At 45.2% G+C, this 26,089-nt stretch overlaps 1 protein-coding gene across 7 annotated transcripts in view; it reads left to right on the top strand.

Annotated features, from left to right (window-relative positions):
* The window catches only part of LOC141154488 (discoidin domain-containing receptor 2-like), a 143,859-nt gene extending 129,255 nt beyond the window's left edge, over positions 1-14,604 (top strand). For all 7 annotated transcript variants that reach the window (XM_073640494.1, XM_073640499.1, XM_073640495.1 and 4 more), the window contains 6 exons: positions 273-517; positions 1,545-1,666; positions 2,327-2,524; positions 3,128-3,362; positions 3,451-3,600; positions 9,490-14,604. In XM_073640494.1, the coding sequence (XP_073496595.1) occupies positions 273-517; positions 1,545-1,666; positions 2,327-2,524; positions 3,128-3,362; positions 3,451-3,600; positions 9,490-9,630 (1,091 nt within the window). In that variant the 3' untranslated portion in view covers positions 9,631-14,604. The remainder of the gene's footprint in view (positions 1-272; positions 518-1,544; positions 1,667-2,326; positions 2,525-3,127; positions 3,363-3,450; positions 3,601-9,489) is intronic.
* The last annotated feature ends 11,485 nt before the right edge of the window (positions 14,605-26,089 follow it).

Genomic DNA, 26,089 nt, shown 5'->3' with positions numbered 1-26,089 from the left:
AACTACTATAATACTGCCCCATGTACAAGAATATATCTACTATAATATTTCCTCCCACGAACACGAATGTAACTACTATAATACTGCCCCTATGTACACGATTGTAACTACTATAATATTGCTCCTATGTACAAGAATATAACTACTATAATACTGCCCCCTATCTACAAGAATATAACTACTATCTATAACACCACGTCCTATCAGCTGCATTAGGTGTAGTGTTTTGTAGGTTCACTGTCTCTGTATTGAGATGCCACATTTACTTTCAGCCTGTAGTGGAGATTATGCAGAACCGGATCTGACGAAGTCCACTCCTCATCAAGGCTTCCAAAACAGCGTCCCGCACTATGCGGAAACCGACATCGTTAACCTTCAGGGAGTGACCGGTAATAATATGTATGCTGTTCCAGCTCTTACTGTGGATTCGCTTACTAAAAAGGACATCAGCGTAGGAGAGTTTCCCCGCAACCAACTAAGGCTAAAGGAAAAACTGGGGGAAGGACAGTTCGGAGAGGTATGAGACTTGGGATCACAATAACATAAAGTAGAGGTTTTCGATAATGATCATTGATGTGAAATTCAAGAATTCATCAATTTTAGTGATATGTAATACTTAGTTTTGTCCTGCAGATGGCACTGCAGTAGCTCATGTGTTTTGTGGCTGCATTAGTTTCTTATAAAACTTGCTTTCAGGGAGACCAGAGATGCGGTGCTTTTTATATCTGCTGAAAGTTGTGTCTATGTAAACTCCTCCTTTCAGTATAGGACAGGCCTCCAGGACAAGTACTGTTTCTCTCTCATTATCAGCGCAGTCAGAGGGCACATCACTCAGGAGATGCAGGGGTAGCCTTGACATCCAGGCCCTGGTACTTACAGTGGGCAAAATAGGAAGACCCTAGTATTATAAATGGTGTATGGTAGGTGGGGGGAGTCTGTTGCAGAGTTTGCATTTGGAACCTCAGAGTGCCCCTGAGAGTGGTAGCGACTGGCTGCAGCGGTCCCCAATTTTATCACATCTGCTGGTGTTTTGACTTTTGAAAAAAAAAAGTGGAAAAACCCTTTAAATAAAAGTGTCAGCATAGTACTTCCCTTCCCCTCTGCCATAGAATTAAATAATGTCTTCTGACAGTATGTCATGACCACAAGGGTGCGCTCAGAACACCACAGTGGAGTCAGAGGGAACAATATAAATACAACCTTCGGGGGAGACTGTCACTATGATGATCATCTCCATAGATCACAATGATCGCCTCACATGACCCTCAGATCTCCGGCACTGGAGGAGGAGGAGGAGGGGTGTCTGATTCTGAGAAATGATAAGTGACAGCAAGGAGGAAATGCGTCAGGAAGCAGATACAGAACGTTATAAGATTCGGCTCATTTTGTATGTTATAATATATACTCTTTTAGTTCTTCAGCTTATTTTCTATTCTGAAATACAATGGACTGAAGTTATAAAAATTACACAACTGTGCACAAATAAAACACCCGCTATTATGTCCTTATTATAGTTTGTCACGTTTCGTTATTACATCCTCCAGGTTCACCTCTGCGAGGTGGAGGGTCTGCAGGACTTTCTGGAGTCGTCATCGAGTGACTGCGGCAACCAACCAGTTCTAGTGGCAATAAAGATGCTGAGAGCCAACGTCACCAAAACTGCCAGGTACACGATTAAAGGAGCCCTCCAACTGACAGAGCGCTCAAGAGTGCAGAGCCTGAGGATTATCTCTATGGTGTCATGCTCCAACCCTCAGACCCTGAACTATATATTATATATATATAAGGCTGGGTTCAGACAAACGTATTTCACAGCCCATATACGGACTGCAATTCCCAGACTGACCGCTCGTTTCCCCACATAAACCCCCAGCTATATAGACACATATGAAGCCTTAAGTTCCGGGCGGGAGAGCCGCGGTCAGCACGGGCATTGCAGTCTGCATACAGACCATGAAATATACTAGTGTGAACCCGCCCTACACAGTTTTTCCATGTGAGTTCCCTTAAGGGGACACTAAACTTTCATATAATTAAGAATTTATAGTTATAAACTAACCTAAAGCATATTTGTAACGGTTTGTAATGTGGATGCAAGCTGCAGTGTAAAGAAGGGAGGGTGTAATTTTTGTTGCCATAGCTACATCCTGGGACATATATACACCATCAGTGTATTTTGCATACCTATCGACAGGCCCATGGAAGTTAAATTCACAACCAGAATGAGAATACTTCCATTTATTTACACTGCAGGCAAGTTTTCTATACAAGAAGTTTTAACTCCTCTCCCTTGTGATCTAAATTGTGGAATACTTTTTACCCACAGGAATGATTTTCTGAAAGAGATAAAGATCATCTCCAGGCTCAAGCACCCCAATATTATCCGCCTGTTGGGTGTCTGCGTCCGGGATGACCCCCTCTGTATGATAACGGAATACATGGAAAATGGAGATCTCAACCAGTTCTTGTCCCAGAGGGAGATCCGCAGCCAATTCACCACAGCTAACAATATTCCATCTGTAAGGTAAATGACATACACCTTTGTCCTATGACCATCACATCATGCCAAATTACATATCATCCTCCTGGTAAGACGCCATAGCATGCCCAGGCATCCCTCTTACTTGGCTCCACACTCTCACCCAGGTCTTGACAATTAATCTCCGGAGCCCCATTCGCACGCTAGGAGGCGGCTCTCCCTGCTGCAGGACCACTGAGGGGAGATGTCATTGCATGCTCGACAACCCCGCTGAGGCCCAAGGTTTGACACTAGGCCCTCTTGTCGGTCTTGACCCTTTTCTTCCAAAACCCACTTCTGGCCTGGCAGCTTTTCACACTAAATGACCACCAGGGTGAAATGCCATAGCACATCCGGGCACTCTTGGAGGCCCATGGCTTGATCCTGAAACCTCACTCCGGTCTTCAACTTTCGTATCCAGAGCTTCCTCCTGGCCTCACAAGGTGGCCTACCACTCTAAAAGACACAGTCTGAACGACACCTTAGAATAGGCTATGGCCATAGTTGCCTGGTGGTTGGTGGAGCTTACATATTGCAACATTCAGGGGCCACTAAGGTAATGCCACCCTATTAGTTAATAAGTGGGCCCTCTGTGCTTTCTCCCTGCAGTCTCCACAACCTCCTGTACATGAGCACGCAGATTGCCGCTGGTATGAAGTACTTGGCCTCATTGAACTTTGTACATAGAGACTTGGCCACAAGAAACTGCCTGGTGGGGAACAGCCACACAATTAAGATAGCGGATTTCGGAATGAGCAGAAATTTATACAGTGGAGATTATTACCGCATCCAGGGGCGCGCGGTGCTGCCGATCCGGTGGATGGCCTGGGAGAGTATCCTATTAGTAAGTGCCTGACACAGGCTTCTGATCTGCATGTGTTATACTGTAACGGTGAGCGCCATACTGATCCACATCTGTGCTGTGTAATCAGGGAAAGTTCACCACTTCCAGTGACGTCTGGGCATTCGGGGTCACATTATGGGAAATGTTCACCCTGTGTAAAGAGCAACCGTACAGCGTTCTATCAGACGAGCAGGTGATTGAAAATACTGGAGAGTTCTTCAGGGACCAAGGACGACAGGTAATTTCTACATGACCCATATATAAATATACTGTATACAGAAGATACCCAGGTTATACCAGCCGTGCATATATAATTATATACAGAAGATTCTCAGGTTATGCCAGCTGTACATATAATTATATACAGGTGATGCCCAGGTTATACCAGCTGTACATATACAGTGGTTACGGAAAGTATTCAGACCCCTTTAAATTTTTCACTCTTTGTTTCATTGCAGCCATTTGATAAATTCTAAAAAGTTATTTTTTTTCTCATTAATGTACACTCTGCACCCCATCTTGACTGAAAAAAACTGAAATGTAGAAATTTTTTCAAATTTATTAAAAAAGAAGAACTGAAATATCACATGGTCATAAGTATTCAGACCCTTTGCTCAGACACTCATATTTAAGTCACATGCTGTCCATTTCCTTGTGATCCTCCTTGAGATGGTTCTACTCCTTCTTTGGAGTCCAGCTGTGTTTAATTAAACTGACAGGTCTTGATTTGGAAAGGCACACACCTGTCTATATAAGACCTCACAGCTCACAGCGCATGTCAGACCAAATGAGAATCATGAGCTCAAAAGGAACTGCCTAAGGAGCTCAGAGACAGAATTGTGGCAAGGTTATAGAAGAATTTCTGCATTACTCAAGGTTCCTAAGAGCACAGTGGCCTCCATAATCCTTAAATGGAAGAAGTTTGGGACCACCAGAAGTTTTGCTAGACCTGGCCGTCCAGCCAAACTGAGCAATCATGGGAGAAGAGCCTTGGTGAGAGAGGTAAAGAAGAACCCCAAGATCACTGTGGCTGAGCTCCAGAGATGCAGTAGGGAGATGGGAGAAAGTTCCCCGAAGTCAACTATCACTGCAGCCCTCCACCAGTCGGGCCTTTATGGCAGAGTGGCCCGACGGAAGCCTCTCCTCAGTGCAAGACATATGAAAGCCCGCATAGAGTTTGCTCAAAAACAAATGAAGGACTCCCAGACTATGAGAAATAAGATTCTCTGGTCTGATGAGACGAAGATAGAACTTTTTGGTGATAATTCTAAGCGGTATGTGTGGAGAAAACCAGGCACTGCTCATCACCTGCCCAGTACAATCCCAACTGTGAAACATGGTGGTGGCAGCACCAGGCTATGGGGGTGTTTTTCAGCTGCAGGGACAGGACTGGTTGCAATTGAAGGAAACATGAATGCGGCCAAGTACAGAGATATCCTGGATGAAAACCTCTTCCAGAGTACTCTGGACCTCAGACTTGGCCGAAGGTTCACCTTCCAACAAGACGATGACCCTAAGCACACAGCTAAAATAACAAAGGAGTGGCTTCAGAACAACTCTGTGACCATTCTTGACTGGCCCAGCCAGAGCCCTGACCTCAACCCAATTGAGCATCTCTGGAGAGACCTGAAAATGGCTGTCCACCAACGTTCACCATCCAACCTGACGGAACTGGAGAGGATCTGCGAGGAAGAATGGCAGAGGATTCCCAAATCCAGGTGTGAAAAACTTGTTGCATCATTCCCAAGAAGACTCATGGCTGTACTAGCTCAAAAGGGGGCTTCTACTCAATACTGAGCAAAGGGTCTGAATACTTATGACCATGTGATATTTCAGGTTTTTCTTTTTTAATAAATTTGCAAACATTTCTACATTTGTTTTTTTTCAGTCAAGATGGGGTGCGGAGTGCACTTTAATGAGAAAAAAATGAACTTTTTAGAATTTACCAAATGGCTGCAATGAAACAAAGAGTGAAAAATTTAAAGGGGTCTGAATACTTTCCGTACCCACTGTATAATAACATACAGAGGATAACCAGGTTATACAAGCTCTACATATATAATTATATCCATAAGATGCTCAGGTTAAACCAGCTGTACATGTATAATTATATACAGGAGATACCCAGGTTATACCAGCTGTACATATATGATAATATACAGGGGATGCCCAAGTTATGCCAACTGTACATATATAATTATATACATAAGATGCACAAGTTACACCGGCTGTAGATATATAATTATATACAGGAGATGGCCTGGTTATACCAGCTGTACATATTGTGACAGAGTCACTGGTTTTATATGTGGGGGAGGTATGTGTCACTCAGGATGCTCTCCTGTGTGAACTAAGACCTATTTTTTTTCTGCCATTGTGCGGTTTTATGGGAATGGCAAAGAGGGCGGGACGCCATTCCCCCTACCTCCCCTCAGGATGTGGCTGAGCAATGTGTAAAAGCTCAGTCCCTTTTTTTTTCTCTGGAGGGTGAAGTCTCCTGAAAGTGTTGTGGAAGCTGCAGAGCTTGTTACAAGGACTTTGCCTGAGCAGTAGTGCTACCGAGAGCGGGCGGAACCCGCTCATCTATGGACTGAGCTATATTTTGTTTTGTTTTCCCGTTTAACCCAGAGGGGTCTTGTTAATTTTTCCTGTGGAACCCTGCATGAGTAGAACCCTACCAGATAATAAACCAGCAGAAAGGTAACCGGAGAACGTGTGTCCTGAGTCTGCCTCTGGGAGAGCCGAGCAAGTTGTCTTGCCACAGTTGGTGTGAGAGTGCGTGCAGGATTCCTGGAACACATGTACCTGCCACAAAGACCGGTGGAAGTCCTGGGTGTAGGCTGGCAGCCAACCAGAGAAGTCCGGCAGCATGGAGGAACTCTTTAAGCACCTGGTCCAGAGCCAAATCCAGTTGCAGCAAAAGTTGCAGCAGCAGCACCAGCAGGAGGCACAACAGCAGATACAGCTTCTGGTGGACGCCACCCAGAGCAGGGCGGCCGCCCCACCCCCAGGGCCGACCTATGATTCTCACGTCAGGAAGGCGGTAAGGTGGGCCATGCAGAAGATGACCCCTGGGGATGATGTAGAAGCATTTCTGACTGTTTTTGAGAGGGTGGCTGATCGGGAGAGACTTCCACCAGGACAGTGGGCAGAGGTTAGAGGTTCTGGCGCCATATTTATCGGGTGAACCCCAAAAGGCATATTTCGATTTGGCACTGCAAGATGCTAAGGAGTATCCCAAGCTAAAGACAGAGATCTTAGCACACCTGGGAGTAAATATGGCTGTGAGAGCCCAGCGAGTTCATCACTGTGCGTATGCTAGCGACAAACCCCCTCGCTCGCAGATGTTTGACTTACTGCATCTTGTTCAGAAGTGGCTACAACCGGAGTCCTCCACTCCGGCCCAGATGGTTGAAGGGGTCTAGAGCCACCACTGGGGGACGTCCCACTCCCACTGAAGGTGCCGTTAGGACTGTTGGTAAAGATATAGTCTGTTGGCGGTGTCACAACCCTGGACACGTAGCCGCCAAGTGTCAAATATACCCTGAGCCCATGGACTGCAGCCTAGGCAGACGGGTCTCCTATTATGCCTATCCAGCCTGTAGCGTGGACTGTCGACCCGGAGAGGGGCCGCAGGCTTGTGCAGTGTCCATTGATGGAGTAAAAGTGCTTGGGCTGTTGGACTCCAGGAGTCTGGTGACCTTGATCAGAGCTACCCTTCCCCACCAGTTGATCCCTTCCAAAACTGTGGGCATTCGGTGCATCCATGGTGACGCCAAGGACTATCCCGTGGCCACAGTGACAGTGGGGACAGACTGTGGTGCCCAGACCCATGAAATCCGGGTAGTGAAGGACCTGATACACCCCGTCATATTGGGCCGTGATTTTTCCTTATTTTGGAACTTGTGGGGGAAGGGAACTGGACTAAGTAGCGTGGGGAGAAGCCTGGTCCTTGGAGAAGAACCCCCCACGAAGTCTCAGGTGGAGGAGTTCCCACTGTGCGTCCTTGTCAGTGTCGAGGGTGAGACTGTGACCGAGGAGGCCGACCTTCCTGAGTTAGATATGTCCGGAGAGAACCTTGGGACTGCTCAAGTTCAAGATCTGACCTTAAAGGGAGCGTTCGACCAGGTTACTGTGTGTAATGGGGTTGCCCAAGAGCTGGGGGCCGACACCAGATTCCCCCACTTTGCAGTGCAGTTGCTATATCGGGTGGCCAAACTAAGGGGCGGGGAGATAGTGGAACATCTGTTAGTGCCGGGGCCATACAGACAGAGGGTACTAGATATGGCCCATTCAAATGTTCTGGGGGAACACCTAGGGGTCGAGAAAACTCAGGAGAGAATACTGAGAAGGTTTTATTGGCCAGGGTGTTACTGAGAAGTTCAAAACTATTGTAGGTCCTGCCCCACCTGCCAAATAACTGCTCCCTCTTCCCACTTCCTTATCCCCTTAGTCCCACTACCTTTATAGAGGTTCCCTTTGAGAGGATTACCATGGACCTCGTGGGCCCTTAGTTAATTCAGCTCAGGGCCACCAATATATCCTGGTCGTCATGGACTATGCGACCCGGTACCCCGAAGCGGTTCTCCTAAGGAACTCGTCCAGTAAAAAGTATAGCCCGAGAGCTGGTCCATATTTTTGCTCGGACAGGTCTGCCAAAAGAGATTTTGACAGACCAAGGAACCCCCTTCATGAGCAAGGTGATGAAGGAGCTTTGCAAAGTCCTTCAGATAACTCAGATTCGGACCTCGGTTTATCATCCACAGATGGATGGCTTAGTGGAACGCTTCAACAAGACCTTAAAGGCGATGCTCAGGAAGGTTGTTGAAAAGGATGGGCGAGACTGGGACTACCTGCTCCCATTTCTGCTTTTCTCGGTCAGAAAAGTTCCTCAAGCCTCCACTGGCTTCTCTCCATTTGAGCTCCTATATGGGCGGCATCCAAGAGGTCTCCTAGACATCGCCAAGGAAACTTGGGAGGCCGAATTTGCGCCACACCGGAGTATCATCGAACATGTCGCCCAGTTACAGGAGAGTATGTCAAAGGTGATGCCCATCATGAAGGAACATCTCCTCCAGGCGCAGGAAGCCCAGGCGAGGGTATATAACCGGCGGCGAGACTAAGACAGTTCCAGCCCGGGGACCGTGTTTTGGTGCTAATCCCTACCGTCGAGAGCAAGTTCCTCGCCAAATGGCAAGGTCCGTACGAGGTGGTGGAGAAAGTCAGCGAGGTTAATTATAAAGTCCACCAGCCTGACCAAAGAAAGCCGCATCAAATATATCGTGAATTTGCTCAAGCCATGGCGGGACCGGGAACCTGTGAAAAACAGAAGGTGCCCAAACCCCCGGCTTTGGGCAGGGGGGGCGGGATATGTGACAGAGTCACTGGTTTTAAATGTGAGGGGAGGTATCGGTCACTCAGGATGCTCTCCTGTGTGAACTAAGACCTATTTTTTTTCTGGCAGCATGTTATATGCTGGTGGGTTTATTCTGTTAAAGGGCATGCGGTTTTATGGGAATGGCAAAGAGGGCGGGACGCCATTCTCCCTACCTCCCCTCAGGGTGTGGCTGAGCAATGTGTGAAATTCCAAGTTGTGAGGTAACCAAACACGAAAAATACTAAGGGGGTTGAATACTTTTGTAAACCAATGTAATTATATTTTGAAGATGCCCCGAGTATACCAGCTGTACATTTATAATTATATTTTGAATATGCCCCGAATATACCAGTTGTTCAGGCTGTTGAATGCGAGCCTGGCGATCATATGACCGCATGTATGCGACTTTCATACTTACGTTCATGTGCTAACTACATTCATCCGGCTTCTCTCAATTCACTTCTATTGAGAGGAGCCGAGTGCATCTAGTCAGTAAATGAACGCCCACTTGCATAAGCAATACCAGGACCACGACACGCTGTCACAGAGTTACTTCATACTTTTGTCTAAAGACTGAACAACCCCTTTAAGGTTCTTGGCCCAGTGCTTCGATGTCAGGTGGGTAATCTTATGTCATAGTTTGGGTACACATTCCTTTACAATTTGCTCCCAAAAATATCCCAATTAACTCCCTTGAACTTTTAGACTTTGAAGTCTTACTCTCAATATTTGCTGTCTCTCGTTCTTCAGATCTATCTCTCCCAGACGCCTCTCTGCCCAAGCGCCAGCTTTGACCTGATGATGAAATGCTGGGGCAGAGACATCAAAGATCGACCCACGTTTGAGACCATCCACCAATTCCTGATAGAACAACTGGACGCCATTGTGTAATCTGCGTACACTGAACAGTCCGAGAAACACTTAACTCTGAAGAGACCAGGTCTTGTTGTAGCTGACTCATCTGGAGTTAATCTGGACGTGGCCTTTAGTTATCCAGAAGTAGATTGTAGAAGGACCAAGAGACATTGTTCTCCTGCGGCGCTGATAGACTTCCTGGGACCCCACCGGACCCTTCAGTCTCTTATAGAGTTCACAGGCCCTTGAGATGTCAAGAAAATTGACCCCAGAGGGGGGGCAGAAGATGCAACATTGCACTTCCCCAGATGGGGAGAAACCAGCTGGGATCGAGGACTGGAAATAAGATGTGAGAAGTAGGACAATTGCCCACTGCAAAGTACCACTACATTCTGTGTGTATATATCTATATATATATATATATGTATGTGTATGGGTTTTGCATGCCTGTCTATCGAGCGATAATATTGCCATGGCACAGGTCTAAAGTCCTGCTTTCTTGGGGTGGAGGTAGTTCGTACATCGAAAAGAATCAATTCTATTATTCTATGTGATGGGACCAACTAAGGCAATCATGAGTTTTAGAAGCCACCTTAGATGCCTCCACCCATAACTTATATGGTGTGTTGGGAGCGGTCCGTCTACTCTAGATGCCATATTCTCACTTTCTGTGGATTTTTTTATGAATGTAAATAGGAAAAGATGAATTTATAGATATAGTCACACGACAGGACTTGATTGACCGTCTTCTGGGTCAGTGTTCAGTTTATGGCTCAACTTTTCTGTTCTTTAACCTTTGAGTTTTTGGTCTTCAGCTTTTTTGTTTTTACTTATCCTTGGGCTCTCTTCATTCATATGGATGTCTAATAATACATCCTGTGTAGGGGACAACTGGCAGGAAAAGGCATAGATGCCACTTAGAAAAGAATTAGAGATAGTGGGTAAGAGAGTACCCCTCTAAATGGCTAGAGGTGCCACTGTTGTCCTTATGGGTTCAGTATGTTGTAATTTTGTCAGATCTGGTTATAAATTCACTTAAGGTTAAATGTACCAAGGTGGTCTAAACTTAGGTTGACCCCATCAACTGTCCCAGGTTTCAGAGGGCTAGTCGTATTTCCAAAAAAAGATAAGGGGGAGCTATCTTGAGGTTTCTGAGGCCCTTCTCTATTAAAAAGGGATCAAGATGTTTAAGGTTGCCAGTCCCTCCCGGTTTATGAAAGGGTATGGTTGTGATGGCATGAGCCATCATCTTTAGAGACTCATCTTTTGATTTTAGTATAGGAAACCCTCTCTGCAGTATGTACACCCCTTTAATTTATGCATTGCCTATACTCAGAATTGGACCAGGTCTCCTCCAAACAGAGGGCTCTCAAATCCAAAAATTTTTCTTTAGAGAATCGATGTCAATCAGTCTACAGGACATTCTATAACAAATACTTTGGCTGGATGTCCCAGTGCGAACGATTTATTGTGCACTTAACAGACTTTTAATGAAGCTGGTATCTGATTGGTGGATTTATGTTGTTGCTCTTTTTAAACACTTTTGACAGATTTTTCAAAAATGGAGTTTCATCTTGTTTTGTTTGTTCGATTTCTTGATGTTGTATGCAATAGATATGCAGCAGACTGCAAAATATATGTGTAACTGAGCGTATGAGACGGCTGGGTATAGACAGTTCTATAAATTGATCAGTCATTTAACTTTATTGTATAAAATTTCAAAAATCTCATATTTCATTTTTTTAGAAAAAAATTATAATTATATTCTGTATCATCATTCCATCATTTTTGGACCCTGTTATGTGAAATCAATAATTCAACTGAATCTGGCTCTTAAATTCAGATTCTCCTATATGATGTGATATAAAATAGCTCTTCTCTTACTGGCCTCCGCAGCTCATTAATTTCTCAGCAGGGGAAGACAAAGAGCAACAGGAAAAAAAGCTCCTGCCAGAGTCATGAGAATATAAAATCCATGCTCCTCTCCGAGGCATGACGGAAGTGAAAATAGAAACTATATTGTACCATTTAATTTGGGATTTTTTTTTTTTAACTTTTCAATTGATGTCAACATCAGTATTAACTGGAACAGCCCTTTAAATCACTTTGAGTTAAGTGAATGATCTGGTCTCTGATGTTTTGATGTCCAGATCAAGAATCCTACAACCAATAACCATAAACTCCAGACTTGACCACCAACTTTTTAGTATAGTAGAAAGCAAACTAATATGGAGACCATATTCTAACCCTACTATGGGCCAGCAATTATGACCCCCCATAAAATCAAAGTACATATAATCAAATTGAGATAAAATGGAGTGATATTGGCTGAAAAACACCATAGGTTTCCATATTGTAGCTCCCTTATTGTAACCTTTAAAGGTTCAATCTGAGTCATCACCATGTTGGTCATGCATACAAGTGATTAAAAATTTCACAGTCAGAATCCGTACTTGTTTCGCAAGGTAATCCTGCATATAATCTAGATAAACTCTGCAAACCAGTTACCCTTTAATCCATCATGTTGGTTTCATGATGCCTCCCTCTACTATTCTATGCATGTGCAAACAAGAACATCTTGGCCACCAATTCCAATATAATCCTACAAAAGTCGTGGTGGTTCAGTTTCCACATTTTTGGGATTATACATGGCTGTCCTAGCAGTGACCTCGGGAGTCTGTGTAATGGCACATGGCAATATGCATCAGAAGCGTATGTATAGATGGGCATACGTGTTCACATACATTCGAAGGAATTTCCAAGGATTGGACATTGTCCCAATACTATGCCACCTATTTGATTATGTAATGAGTTTGTTTTGTTACATTTTCAGCCCTGAAGTTACACCCTGATTGACCTGGTTCATGGTCGGGTTCACTAATTGCACACCCTTGTGATCTATTTATTTACTTCATCATAGGCCAGAACAGACTAATGATAACGTCAAGGGCTATATCACTAGGCACTATGAAATGAATGAGGAGTGCGTAGTTTGAAGGGTTAGTTGAAAGCAAATTTGGCCGGTGCTCTACTAAGAAGCATAACTGTAAGTTCCAAGTCTCCAACCTACCATGCGCCACTTATAATACTGAGGTCTCCATATATGGCAGAGAGCCCCCCACCCACCCAGGCACCAGGGCCTGGGTATGACTTCTACCCCTGCAACTACTGGAGTTTGGCTCCTAGGACCCCAGCACAAAGAAAAGCATTGGCCTGGGCCTGATATTCAACATACTGGCGCTGCCTAAAATATTGGTTACATCCTGTCTTTAATGGGGAGGTTCTTCTTGACAATGGCGATAAAGATTATTGAAGAGCATGCAAGATGTTTCATGACAATGGTTGTGCCCTCTTCAATAAACTTTATGGCGACACAATCAAGGGAGAACTCTCCATGTCGATATCAATAGTGTTGTTGGGTCATTGCAAACATGAAATATCAGCCACATCGGATCAATCTGTGTTTAAAGGGTAACTAGGAAGAGAAGTTGTCAGGCTTGGATGGGTGGTCTTTGGATCACTAACAGAGGGTCTCTATAACCACTGAGTCATCTTCCCTATGAATACAGCAGCTGGCTGGGTACGTGACCTCTGCCTGGTTTATACTACAGGATACTGCTACTTCATTGGTGCATAGGAATGTTCCACAAAGAGATCCTGAGTGGGGTTGATGTGGGGTAAGTGACTGCCAGACACATCTGGTGTTGCTTATCTGTTTGGTAAACCAAAGAAGGCTCCATATTGTAGGAACTTTGTCCCCATTGGACTTTGATTGTTGGTGGTTCTGCTCAAAATAATGGAGTCTACCAACATCTCGATTGTCTATGTCCAAGATTAGGCTAGAACTAGACATAACCTTATATGATCGGGACCTGGTACCAGAACGTTCCTAGCATCACCCTCTGTCACTCATCCACCTCATGTCTTTTTCTCTTTGATCTTGAGTTTCTGGGGGCCCCATCGATTGTGGATACCATTGCAAGAATCAAGCCAAAGAGTTCATTGATGGTCATAAGAAGAGAGGTCTATCCTGTCTGTTGGGTTCCTGCTCAGAAGAGCAGTGTTTCCAGTAGTGATATTTGATCAGAGGGATTAGGGGGGTCCACAGAGGAGTTGTCCTGTCAACTGGTTTTCCTTTCTGCCGGTTCAGTTACTACCCATTGGCGGTAATTTAGTTGGTCTTGTGGGATATATAACTCTCTGTTAATGGACTTCCCAAAGAGTCAATTAAGGAGCTGAAAAGAAAAAGAAACCAATAAACCTGTCCCCCCTGATTGATATAAACTAAGGATCACATGACTTACTTCCTACAGGAAGTACAGAATGAGGGGGTGGAGTCTTACTTTTTCTCTCCCCTTATTGGCACTTCTTGGGGTCGTTTTGTGGGCAAAAATGCACTAACTAATCCAGCTTTGGTACAGCATTGTATAGAGGCCCTAATCCTTCCATGTTTATAAATTTAAGATCCAATTAGACCTAGGCACAGGTTAGAGCTGTAGGGTCACTTGTGGTAACCATTTTTTGGAATAGGTTCTTGACTATAACTTATTGAGGCACAAGGCACTAAGCACCTCAAACAAGTGACATATCTGCTGGATAGTATTCCATAGGCTGTCACTGATGTTCATGATGGCTAAGTACAGCGTATAGGATGGTGGGGGGTATTCTCATAGACTCCCTTTCCCCAATGGAGAGATAATGTTGCTCTATTTCTGTCTGGTTTCACCTTCTTGTGTCTTCTCACATTTCTGTGTATTTTTTTTCTCCCACACTGGATTTTATTTGTTACTGTCTTACACGTGAATGTTATAATGAGGTCATTAGAATGATAAAGCGTTATGACCTGGAATATGTTGTGGACGATAGGAGGAGGTCTGTGTCATTTTTTTAATACTGTACTACTGTCACGTCTGTAGATAATGAATCTATATTTACCTGTAGCCAGACTGGACTGAAGTGCAATGAAATCTGTATTGCCGAATAAATGAGCCTGATCTGTGGACAATCTTGTATGGTCTCTCTTGTTTAATTTTCCTGGGGCATACAAATCGTGCCCTATTGATTAGGAGAAAAACAAAAACATGGTCTTCAATATGAATAAACTTCCTTTATTCTGGAGCCAGATGATCGGGAAGTTCTATGATCTGAAACTGGACAAAATTAGTTCCAAACTTTAGGAAAACACTGAATTGGCAAGCAAGAGTAGTCCTTAAGATTGGCATCTTTACCTTGTGTTCCTGAGAGCTTTGTTTTGCATTTGGGTTTCTGCAAGTGTTAATCTAAGATCCAAAAAGAGGTAAGTACATTGTAAGAGAATTGGAAATTTTTGTATTCTTATGGACAATGATGTTGATGATGGTAAGGTACGGGGCAGTAAGTCTAGGAAAGGCTTTCTTTTTATGGTTTGTCCAGAGATCCTTACCTCAACCCTTCTGCAATTTTTGAGATCCAGAAAAATAAGACTCTTGAGCTGTTGCTTGCAGAATTGTTACCTTTTTTTTAATTTTTTTTCAAAACTGACTTTGATTTTCCATAGAGCCCAAATACAACAAATGGTAATGCAAATGTCCTACTACTGTTCCAACTAAAACCGGTGTAGTGTCGGGATGTGGACGGTCTTACCCTGTTCCTACCCCTGAAGACAACAGACATGCCATGTGAATACGGTCATGCGGTTTTATATGCAAAAGTAATGTGTATCTAATGTAATGTATTATGGTGATGTACAGTATGTAAAGTGTTAATGCATGATGCGAGTATAACATAGGATAATCTTAGGATAGCATAAGATATAGAATAAGTATATTAGGTTTAGCATATAAGATAGGTAATGGTCAAAGCTAGACCTAGCCCAATGGGTGGGCACTAGTGTCAATAAAAGGGGGGCACTTCCTGGTTAGTGAGTGTTCAGTGTCAGTTAGTGAAGTGCCTAGTGAAGGTCAAGTTCAGGTCCAGTGGATTGCTAGAGGCAGCATGGGTCAACCGTCGAGGCAGTGGGAGGCCGAATAGAGTTCCTTGATGGACATTCCAACAGTGTCTGGAGCCTAGGGCTCGGGCCAGGTAGCAATGAGCGGGCAAAGTCTTCTGACATCCCGAGGTCGGTGGACGTGGAATTACGTGGGAGGCAGTTGGCCGCTCCTGGGTGCACTGCCGGAGTGGAACGAATCCCTGAAGCTGATGGAGACAGCGGGCTTGGGGGTAGTCCAGGATGAACAGGTGGCAGGACTGGAGAGGAGTTGTACTATGGAGGAAGGAAGTGCAACTTGCTGTGCCCTATCCTACCTCTGCCCACCTGATGAACTTGGACTGCTTAGTAAAAATATAACTGTTACAAAGAACTTGGAGTCCCATACATTATGTGCGGCGGTTTCGGAGGACAGAAGCCTGGAGGCAGTGGAGGCCTGCGGCTTACAAGTGAGTGTAATGCACCCCGCAGCCTACAGCACACTGGGACACTCCTTGTCTGTAAAGTGCCAGAGCGAAACCGGACAACAGCTCTGTCGCGACTACCACTTTACAGTAGGACCGGGGCGGCCATTTAGAATAGGGAAGAATTCTGGAAACGTGGATTTAACTAAGTGTCTCCAAATCCAAGATTGGATTCATTGGTGTCCCACAACCTATAGTTAAAGAGTTACTGATCCGCCCAATTCTATGCTGAAGCTGTACTAGTTCAGACTGGCTACAGAGTATAAGCACAAACCCACCACAAGTCAGTCCAAATGCAGCTAAGCCACCAGCAAGGTAACCTGTGATGTAACATTTCAACACCCTTACCCAAATCCTCTTCACAAATTTCTCAATTTTTGTGTAAAGCTAATAGCACTTTGGTTACCAAACTTAACATTGTGACACAGGTACAAGCATGTTTGCTTAATCCGAACCAAAAGCCACCGAACCCCTGATCTTAACCCATGCTCAGCAGTGGAATGTGAAGCTTTAAGGCACAAATGCATCTTTCACAGGCACTGCCATCTCCCATGTGCCATTTATAACATTAGTGTCTTCTTATGTGACCATGGTCTGGGTGCAAATGCTGTCTCTGGCTCCTGCTACCATGTCATTAAGCATCCTAAGACTAAAGGGTGTGGAAATTGGTTGTCCTGTCTTCCCAGCTGTGGTATGGAAGAAGATCGGCATGACCTTTAGGTGAGTTTACCTTTTATAGGTTCTTTCTTATTTTACTGCTATTGAACATTTTTTACAATGATTTCCAAAAACTTCTGTTGTTTCTTTACTCGATTTTGTAAAATTATGGCCAAGCTTTCTGTAAACTCAGTCTTACCCTGTATACCAATGCTCATGTAGAAGAGATGGCATCTTACAAAATTACATCCCTGTTTTTGTATTGTGGTAAGACTTGTGTAAACCCCCATCATCACAGTTTTAATCCCTTAATTCCCCATCATTTTCATTGACTGCAACAAAACAAATTAGAAATAAAGACCTTTATGTTATAGCATTTTATTATAAGGGGTTTTACAGGATTAGAAAAACATGGCTGCTTTCTTCCAAAATGTCTATAAAGGAGGGGCATTGGAGCTAAAATAAGCGCTGTACCTCATTGTTTCTGATCGACTTCTGCACAGTCATTTTAGCGACCAGTATGCATCTCAGCACCTGGGCCCTCAAAGATCAAAACTTTTGATTTGACACTATGAAAAGAATCAGCATTTATACTTGCAAATATTCTAAAGCCTTTTGAATGTGTAGCAGGCGGCCTGCCAAATTTCACTACATGGGGTACTAAAACTTCTTTTGGTGGCCTTTTGTGGACCACTCAACATTTCTGCCCATAGTGGCACACAGTTTGCAAGTCCGGGGGGAGGGAGGTTGCAGATGAAGATCAAGAAGTTGGAGGCTGGATCCATCAACCGCAGAAGGAAAGCACCAGAGCGATCAGCAAAGTTATTGAAAGGGATAGTGGTCACATTTGGGGCTGGTTTAGCAGGTCCCCGATCGCAATACTTGCCAGGAATTGTGCAATCACAGCAATGCTCATTCACATTTATGTCCAGATTTTGTTCCAGGTTGGACCTGGTGGATTTGAGATTCATTCTCTGCAAGTAAAACTTCCCCAAAATTTGCCTTAATTTTGAGTAACATCTTATACTCCAATCATTACGAAAGCTTCTGTCATGCTTTAACTGGAAAGCAGATGATTTGCACATCATTACTTGGTACTGAGTGGGAAATCTTCAATGGCCATCTTACCTAAATGTTTCTCTGAAAGTCTAATAGAAATTTCTGACCAGTGCATAAAAGCTTTGAGGTCCTGTGGACATCTTGTATATTTTAGTCCGGAGGGTTCTGTATTCCAGCCCGATGCGCAGACATAATACCATATTCCCTAGAGCTGCATACACTTGCCTCTTCCCCGTTCTCACCCGGCCCATCTCTTATGTTTACAAAACAATGGGTTTATGTTAAGACTGATAACATCCTTGTCTGTAGCTGGAGGGACCTGAATCATAGTCACAAGGAGGTTATGTAATCTCCATAAGGAAAAAGAATACACATTGTTCCCAAGGTCATATTTACCATAGAAGAATCTACAACCTTACTAATCAAGGGTGGTGTTATGATTGTGTAACTACTAGTGATGAGCGAGCACTAAAATGCTCGGGTACTCGTTGCTCGAGCAAATTGGAATGCTTGAGTGTTTGGTCCGAGCAACGAGTCCAATGTAAGTCTATGGGAAACTCGAGAATTCACATGACCATAAAAATCTACACTTTCACATACCTGGGGCCTTTTAGGCCCGTGTGCAAATAACATGGAATAACTCAAACAAAAATGACAAACAACTACATACCTGAGGAAAACCTAGAGTTGCAAAATTCTAACTAAAGTAATCTTGCAGAAAATAGAAAACAATTAACAGGGCGGGCCTGCAAGGCCCCAGGTATGCGTTTTAGGGTTAAAGACACAGAGGTGGGTGTCACGCAAGGTGTGGGAAAGACTTAGTGCAACAGAAAAGGAAGAGGGAAAAGGGGAAGTGGAGACCTCCTAGGCTGATCTAATATCACCCTTTCTCCACTGACGTTCCTATATTGGTTCTTCACCAATCGCCGCATGCAAACCTTGCCCTGTCTTTCCCTGGCGTTAGATCCTGGCTAGGGAAGGGAGGAGGATGAGAGCTAGTCGATTCCCACTGACAAGTAAAGACAACAAAGGGGAACAAACAAGGGAAGATAGCTTAGCTTTAGTCGACTTCAGAGAGATGAACACCCGTCCTCGTAGCTCCAGCAAGAAAGAAGTAATGCAATTGCTCCGAGCCTTCACAAGGGGTAATGTGAATATCACCGGCACCTCCCTCTAGCAGACAACAGGTATTTATACACCCAGGCCAGGGTGTTAATTAGCCAGAGGAAGGTAGCCGCTGGGTCCTAGAGAGACAGCCTCTAAGAAGGTGTCAGTAATGCCAAATGTAGAGATCTCCTGCAACTAACTGCAGGGCGACTGTCTGTCACTTCTGACACACCTGTGTCAGTGGGCCTCAGTAACGAGTCCGACATGTTCCCATTAGAAATTAGCGGGTCAGCTATACAGTTATAGGGTATGCAGTGAGTACAACGGTTGTCAAAATTTTGGAAACACCCCAATAACAATTTAAAGAAATGTAGAGGTGGGCCTCAGTAACGACATGTTCCCATTAGAAAGGAGCGGTCTCCCATACTGTTCTTGCGGATGCAGTGACTGCAATGGCTGCCAAAAATTTGGAGGCAAGCCAATGCCCCTTGCAAGAGACAGAGGAGGTGATATGGTAGATGTGGTGGTGAATGATATGGTGATGGAGGATGAGGAGAAGGAGGAGGACAAGAACAAATAGACAAAATCAGGAAGCGTATACCCATCTCTCGGTGTGAAGAGGTGCATGGGAATAGACTTCCCAAAAAAAAGACACTGGATTTTGAGTTTGTTACGCTGCTATCATTCGGTGGTGTTGAGAAATCTGCCCAATCCAGCCCTTGTTCATTTTTATAAGAGTCAGCCTGTCAGCATTTTCAGTTGACAGGCGTATGCGCCTATCTGTTATAATTCCACCAGCGCCACTAAAAACCCGCTCTGACAAAATGCTAGCGGCAGGGCAGGTCAGGACCTCCAAGGTATAGAGAGCCAGTTCATGTCACGTGTCCAGCTTTGATACCCAATAATTATAAGGCACCGAGTAATCATGGAGGACGTTGGTATGGTCAGCAAGGTACTCCTTCAGCATCTTCCCAAACTTTTCCCTCCTTGTGAGAGTACCCCGCGCATCAGGGCCTGTGCGATGGGAGGGTCTGAGAAAACTGTCCCAGAACTTTGACAGTGTTCCCCTGCCTCTGCTGGATTGGATTTGTGTCTCTCGTCTGCACTCCTTGGTTGTCCAATGAACTGTGACCTCTGCCGCCAGCGTTTTCAGATGGGAAATTTTTTTAATAATTCCGCAACAAGGGCCTTCTGGCACTGCCCCATTTTATTAGGCATGTCCGCCATGGGAATAAGAGATAGAAAGTTCTCCTTGTAGCGTGGGTCATGGGAAAGGCAGCGTAACAAACTCAGCCATGTGTACCAGACTGCTAACAGGCAAGACTTCCGTGTCCTCACCAAGAGGACGACTGACCATGCTCTCCTCCTCCCTGCCCTCAGGCCATCCACGCTGAACAGATGGTATGACAGTTGTGCAGGTATTACCGTCTAAAGAGAAGGAAACTAGCTCCTGTTCTTCCTCCTCCTCTTCCTCATTGTCACCCAATCCAAGTTGGGATGAGATGAAGCTGGGCTGTGTGGAATCAACCTGTATAGTTCCTTGCTCCATCTCATCATGCTCTGCCTGCAATGCATCCTCTTTAATTGGGAGCATAGAGGGTTTCAGAAGACAGAGAAGTGGGATGGTGACACTAATTAGGGCGTCATCGCCGCTCACCATCTTGGTGGAGTCCTCAAAATTTTGGAGGATGGTACATATGTCTGACATCCATGTCCACTCCTGAGGTTTTATGTATGGAGTCTGACCTGAATACCGATGGCCGTGTTGATGCTGGTAGTCAACAACTGCCCTCTTCTGCTCACAAATCCTTCCCAACATCTGCAATGTAGAGTTCCAATGTGTGGGGACATCACACACCAGTCGGTGAGCTGGAAGCTGCAAACGCTGCTGCAGCACGGCAAAGGCGGCGGAAGCGATAGCTGACTTTCTAAAATGGGCACTCACGCGGCGTACTTGGACAAGCAGATCCGGCCATTGTCACACACGACCATGCCTGGCTGTAGGTTCAGTGGTGTCAGCCACAGATCTGCCTGCTCTTTCAGAGCTGTCCACAACTCTTCAGCATTGTGCGGTTTGTCACATAAGCATATTAGCTTCAGCACAGCCTGTTGTCGCTTGGCCGAGGCAGTGCTTCCAGGCTGAAGAGGAGGAGGTGCAGGAGCTGTAGAATGTGGGGGCAACCCTGATTGACCCAGGGCCCTCAATCCTCAGTGTCGGGAGGACGTGTTCCATCCCACGGTCCGACTTGGTCCCGGCTTCCACTATATTAACCCATTGTGCCGTCAGAGATGTACCGTCCCTGACCACAAGCACTTGTCCACGTGTCCATGGTTAGGTGGACTTTCCCAGTAACTGCGTTGTTGAGGATACGGCTAATGTTGTGGGACACGTGCTTGTGTAATACGGGGACGGCACACCGGGAGAAATAGTGGTGGCTGGGGACAGAGTACTGAGGGACAGCAGCCGCTGCCATCAGGTTGCGAAAAGCTTCCGTCTCCACGAGCCTAAAAGGCAACATTTCGAGCGCAAGTATTCGCGAAATGTGTGAATTTAGTAGTGTGGCCTGTGGGGCTGCGTATTTGCGCTTGCGTTCCAAGGACTGGGGTAGGGACAACTGAATGCTGCACTGGGACAAGGATGTGGATGTGCTTGCTGATGGTGCTAATTGAGAGTGTGCAACGAAAGGTGCAGGGCGGGAGGCATCTTCGCATGCGCCATGGACCAGGGTTTGGCGTGCAAGCACAACAGCGGAAGAAGCAGTGGTGTCACCTGCAGACACTTTCTGGACCCTGGGGTTCGGCCCACTTAGTCGGGTGCTTTGCTGCCATGTGCCTAATCATGCTGGTGGTGGTCAGGCTGCTAGTTTTGCTACCCCTGCTGATGCTGGCCTGGCAGGTGGTGCAAATGGCCTTTTTAGGGTTATCTGCAGAGTCTTTAAAAAACAACCAGACTCAGGAAGACCTAATAGTTGTACTGGCAACTTCTGTCATGTTGGTGTTATGGGGAACGCTGCAACCACCACATTGCTTCTTCCTGCCTGTTGTGGTGCTACTCCTCCCTCCCCCTCTGTGCTGCTCTCCTTGCTCTGCATGTCCCCTTGCCAGGTTGGGTCAGTTACTATATCATCCACCACCTCGTCTTCTACTTCCGCACCCTGGTCCTCCTCCTGACTTTCTGGCAATTGTGTCTCATGATCATCCACCTCTTGCGACAGTAATTGCACTTTGCCACCATTGCCTTTGTGTGACCGTGGCTGCTCAAATATTTGGGCATCGCTACACGCTTTCTCTTGACCCGCTTATAGCTGGCCGGGCGAGAGGCCCGAATCTTTAAATGGAAAAGTGAACAGCTCTGAGTGTCCAAGTGTGGGATCAGTTGTCTCCGGGCACTCAGCATGTTGGGGGGGGGAGGAGGATCAGGGTGAGGAATATACAGTCCAGACTCACGGCTACTGAGACTTGATGGTGTGGAAGACAGGGTGGTGGTGGCGGCAAAGTGACTGGAAGCATTATCTGCTATCCAACCAACAACCTTTTGACACTGCTCTGTGTTCAATAATGGTGTTCTGCGGTCCCCTAGTAATTGGGACAGGAAGGTCGAGCGACAAGATGTGGGTGATTGTTGTGGTACAATTATAGTAATAATAATAATAATGTTTTTATTTATATAGCGCCAACATATTCTGCAGCGCTTTACAATTCAGACAATTTACAGACATTATTGGCACTGTCCCCATTGGGGCTCACAATCTACATTCCCTGTCAGTATGTCTTTGGAGTGTGGGAGGAAACCGGAGAACCCAGAGGAAACCAACGCAAACACAGGGAGACCATACAAACTCCTTGAAGATTCAACTTGCCCACGGCCTCGGCCTATGCATGCACCATCACCATCATGTCCACTTCCCCGGCCCTTGCCACGCGCCTTTTCCATTTTAAATGGAGGACAATATTTTCTACGTTCGCTACAAATGGCTGGATTTGAACTGCAGTTATATGTGATACGTCTAATGGACAACCACGGTTTTAATTAGCGGGCCTGTAGGTTACTATTCTTCACAGCGACATCGTGTGAATAGCTTCACTGACACACTGCAACAAAATGTAAATGAAGGCCAGAAATGGCTGAATTTGGACAGCCGTTATATGTGATCCGTCTGATGGACAACCACGGTTTTAAATAGTGGGCCTGTAGTTTACTAATACTATTCTTCACAACGAACTCGTGTGAATAGCTTCACTGACACACTGCAATTGAATAGCTTCACTGACACACTACACCAAAATGTCAATGGAGGCCAGAAATGAAAAAGAAAAGGAAATCCACCGACACATCCAACAGGAAATAATTAAAAATTGTTCTTTATTGAAGAAAAAACTAAGAACATGATAAAATGAAACCTCAGAAACCTGACGCGTTTCTGATGTATACAACACCCTTATTCATAGGACGACTGAGGCAACATGTAACATGTGGGCATGTTTTATTTTTTTCTTCAATAAAGAACAATTTTTAATTATTTCCTGTTGGATGTGCCGGTGGATTTCCCTTTTCTTTTTCATTTGCTTGTGATCACCAATGGGTGCGGCACCCTCAGGATGGATTCTGGCTGACATATGGTTTTGAAATCGACAACGTGGTAAGCTTTCTACATTTCCTCTCCCCTCCTCCCTTCTACGCCATTCTCGGAGGCCAGAAATGGCTGAATTTGGACCGTACTTGTATGTGATACGTCTGACGGATAACCACGGTTTTAAATAGCGGGCCTGTAGGTTACTATTCTTCACAGCGACCACGTGTGAATAGCTTTACTGACACACTGTAACAAACTGAATGGAGGCCAATATTTTCCAAGTTCACTACAAATTTCTGGATTTTTATCGCTGTAATATGGAAAAGATCTGATTGTATTCTGCAGTTTTAACAAGCAAATGGAGCAGAAAAATGGTGTACTCTGGATTGCTTTTTAAGCAAATAATCCGGATTAAGATAAAAAAAAAAAAAATAGCCCTGGCCCCTGATATCTGGGGCTATGTCTACAAATATCTGTAACAGCAGGATCAGTCAGAATGTGCAGTGGACCCTCTTGTGCTGTATGCACTGCAGTCTCCCACAAACCCTGCCTGCCTGCCTAACTCCTGCTATCACCACTGAATATATGCAGCTGGATTAGTCTTCAGAAGGACTGTTAGTTCAGATGGATATATAGATATATGCTGTGGAATACTTTTACTAACTATAAACAAGCAAATCTTTCCCTGACTCAGTAGCATCTCTCCCTACTCTGCCTGTTTCCAGGGCAGACTGTGATGAGCCTAGTGTAACCGGGTCTTAAATAGACCCGATGACGCTATGCGGCCAGCCAATCACTGTAATGCCACAACCAACATGGCTATGGCATTACAGTGCATGGCAAGCAATTCCTGCATGTTCATTGGCTCTCTAAAGAGCGCCAAACAAGCAGAACTTCCGCCTGAGCAACCCGGAAATACGCGCCGAGCTTGTCGAGCACAGTGATGCTCGGGCGAGTACCGAGTAGTGGCGAGCATGTTCGCTCTTCACTAGTAACTACTCAAATGGGAGAATAGGTAAAACACTAGAAACTGCAACTGACCCAGCCGGTTCCTGTACAGACTAGAGATTCTGACCCCGCAGACCCTAGTGTTTCCTACATGGGCTTGAACAGCCCTAACAGACTAGACCAGGGGTGGGCAATTAATTTTCCAGAGGGGCCACATGAGAGGCCGTGACTGTTGTTGAGGGCCGATCCAATAGGATGAAATTAATTCTTCTCAATATTAATATTAACATATTATAATTATTATATTAATATTTATATTAATATTAATTGTATCACTTAATATTGAGCAGAATTAAGTATGCTGACATCCCCCTATACACAGTATGAGCCCCCACACAGCCTCCCTATATACCACATGAGTCCCACACAGCCTTCCTATATACTGCATGAGCCCCACACAGCCTTTTTATATATAGCATGACCCCCACACAGCCTTCCTATATACAGCATGAGCTCCACACAGCCTCCCCATGTCCAGCACAGGAGCCCCAAAGCCTCCCCATGTCCAGCATGAGAGCCCCACATAGCCTCAACATGTCCAGCATTAGAGCCCCACATAGCCTCAACATGTCCAGCATTAGAGCCCCACATAGCCTCAACATGTCCAGTATTAGAGCCCCACATAGCCTCAACATGTCCAGTATTAGAGCCCCACAGCCTCCTCATGTCCAGCATGAGAGCCCCACATAGCCTCAACATGTCCAGCATTAGAGCCCCACATAGCCTCAACATGTCCAGTATTAGAGCCCCACATAGCCTCAACATGTCCAGTATTAGAGCCCCACATAGCCTCAACATGTCCAGCATTAGAGCCCCACAAAGTCTCAACATGTCCAGCATTAGAGCCCCACATAGCCTCAACATGTCCAGCATTAGAGCCCCACATAACCTCCCCTTGTCCAGCATTAGAGCCTCACATAACCTCCCCTTTTCCAGCATTAGAGCCCCACATAACCTCAACATGTCCAGCATAACATCCCATACAGCCCCTGAAACGTTTTGTTGTAGTTTTCCTACATGTGGAATAAATGAATTGATCGTATACACGTGAGTGCCGGGATCCTTCTACTTTGTTTTCAATCTATTTCTCCACGTGCACCACCATTACTAACAAGGACTACGGAGTGCTGACTATTTCTTTATATCTCCATCTGACCATTAGTCTCAGGATGATAACCTGAGGAGAATGAAAACCTAATTCCTAATCTGGAGCAAAAGCTACGCCAAAAGCTAGCCATAAACTCAACCCCTCATTCAGAAATAATGTTTTTAGGAACACCATGTAACTTAACTACGTGAGAGATAAATAACGTAGCTAAACTCTTAGCCGTAGGCAATTTTGGTAGAGGAACCAAGTGAACCATCTTTCTGAAACAGTCCACCACCAGTTATACTATAGTATTACCATCAGAATTAGGCAAATATGTGATGAAATCCATGGACAAATGAGTCCAAGGTTGAGACAGAACCTCGCTAGGCAAAAGAAATCCTGCCAGTGCCTGGCGAGAGGCTTTAGACCTGGTGCAAGCTCTGCACTTACATACTCATCAACATCTTTTCGAGCACTCTGCCACCAAAAGGACCTGTAAACCACTCTCCAGGTGGCAGAAGAACCAGGATGTCCATCCAGCACAGAGTCATGCACTTCATTAAGAAGATCA

This window comes from Phyllobates terribilis, unplaced genomic scaffold (genome assembly GCF_046119375.1).
Source record: "Phyllobates terribilis strain yellow unplaced genomic scaffold, ASM4611937v1 Scaffold_7__3_contigs__length_470593459, whole genome shotgun sequence".
In the NCBI taxonomy this organism is placed as follows: domain Eukaryota; kingdom Metazoa; phylum Chordata; class Amphibia; order Anura; family Dendrobatidae; genus Phyllobates; species Phyllobates terribilis.
This window is presented reverse-complemented; position numbering and strand designations above follow the sequence as displayed.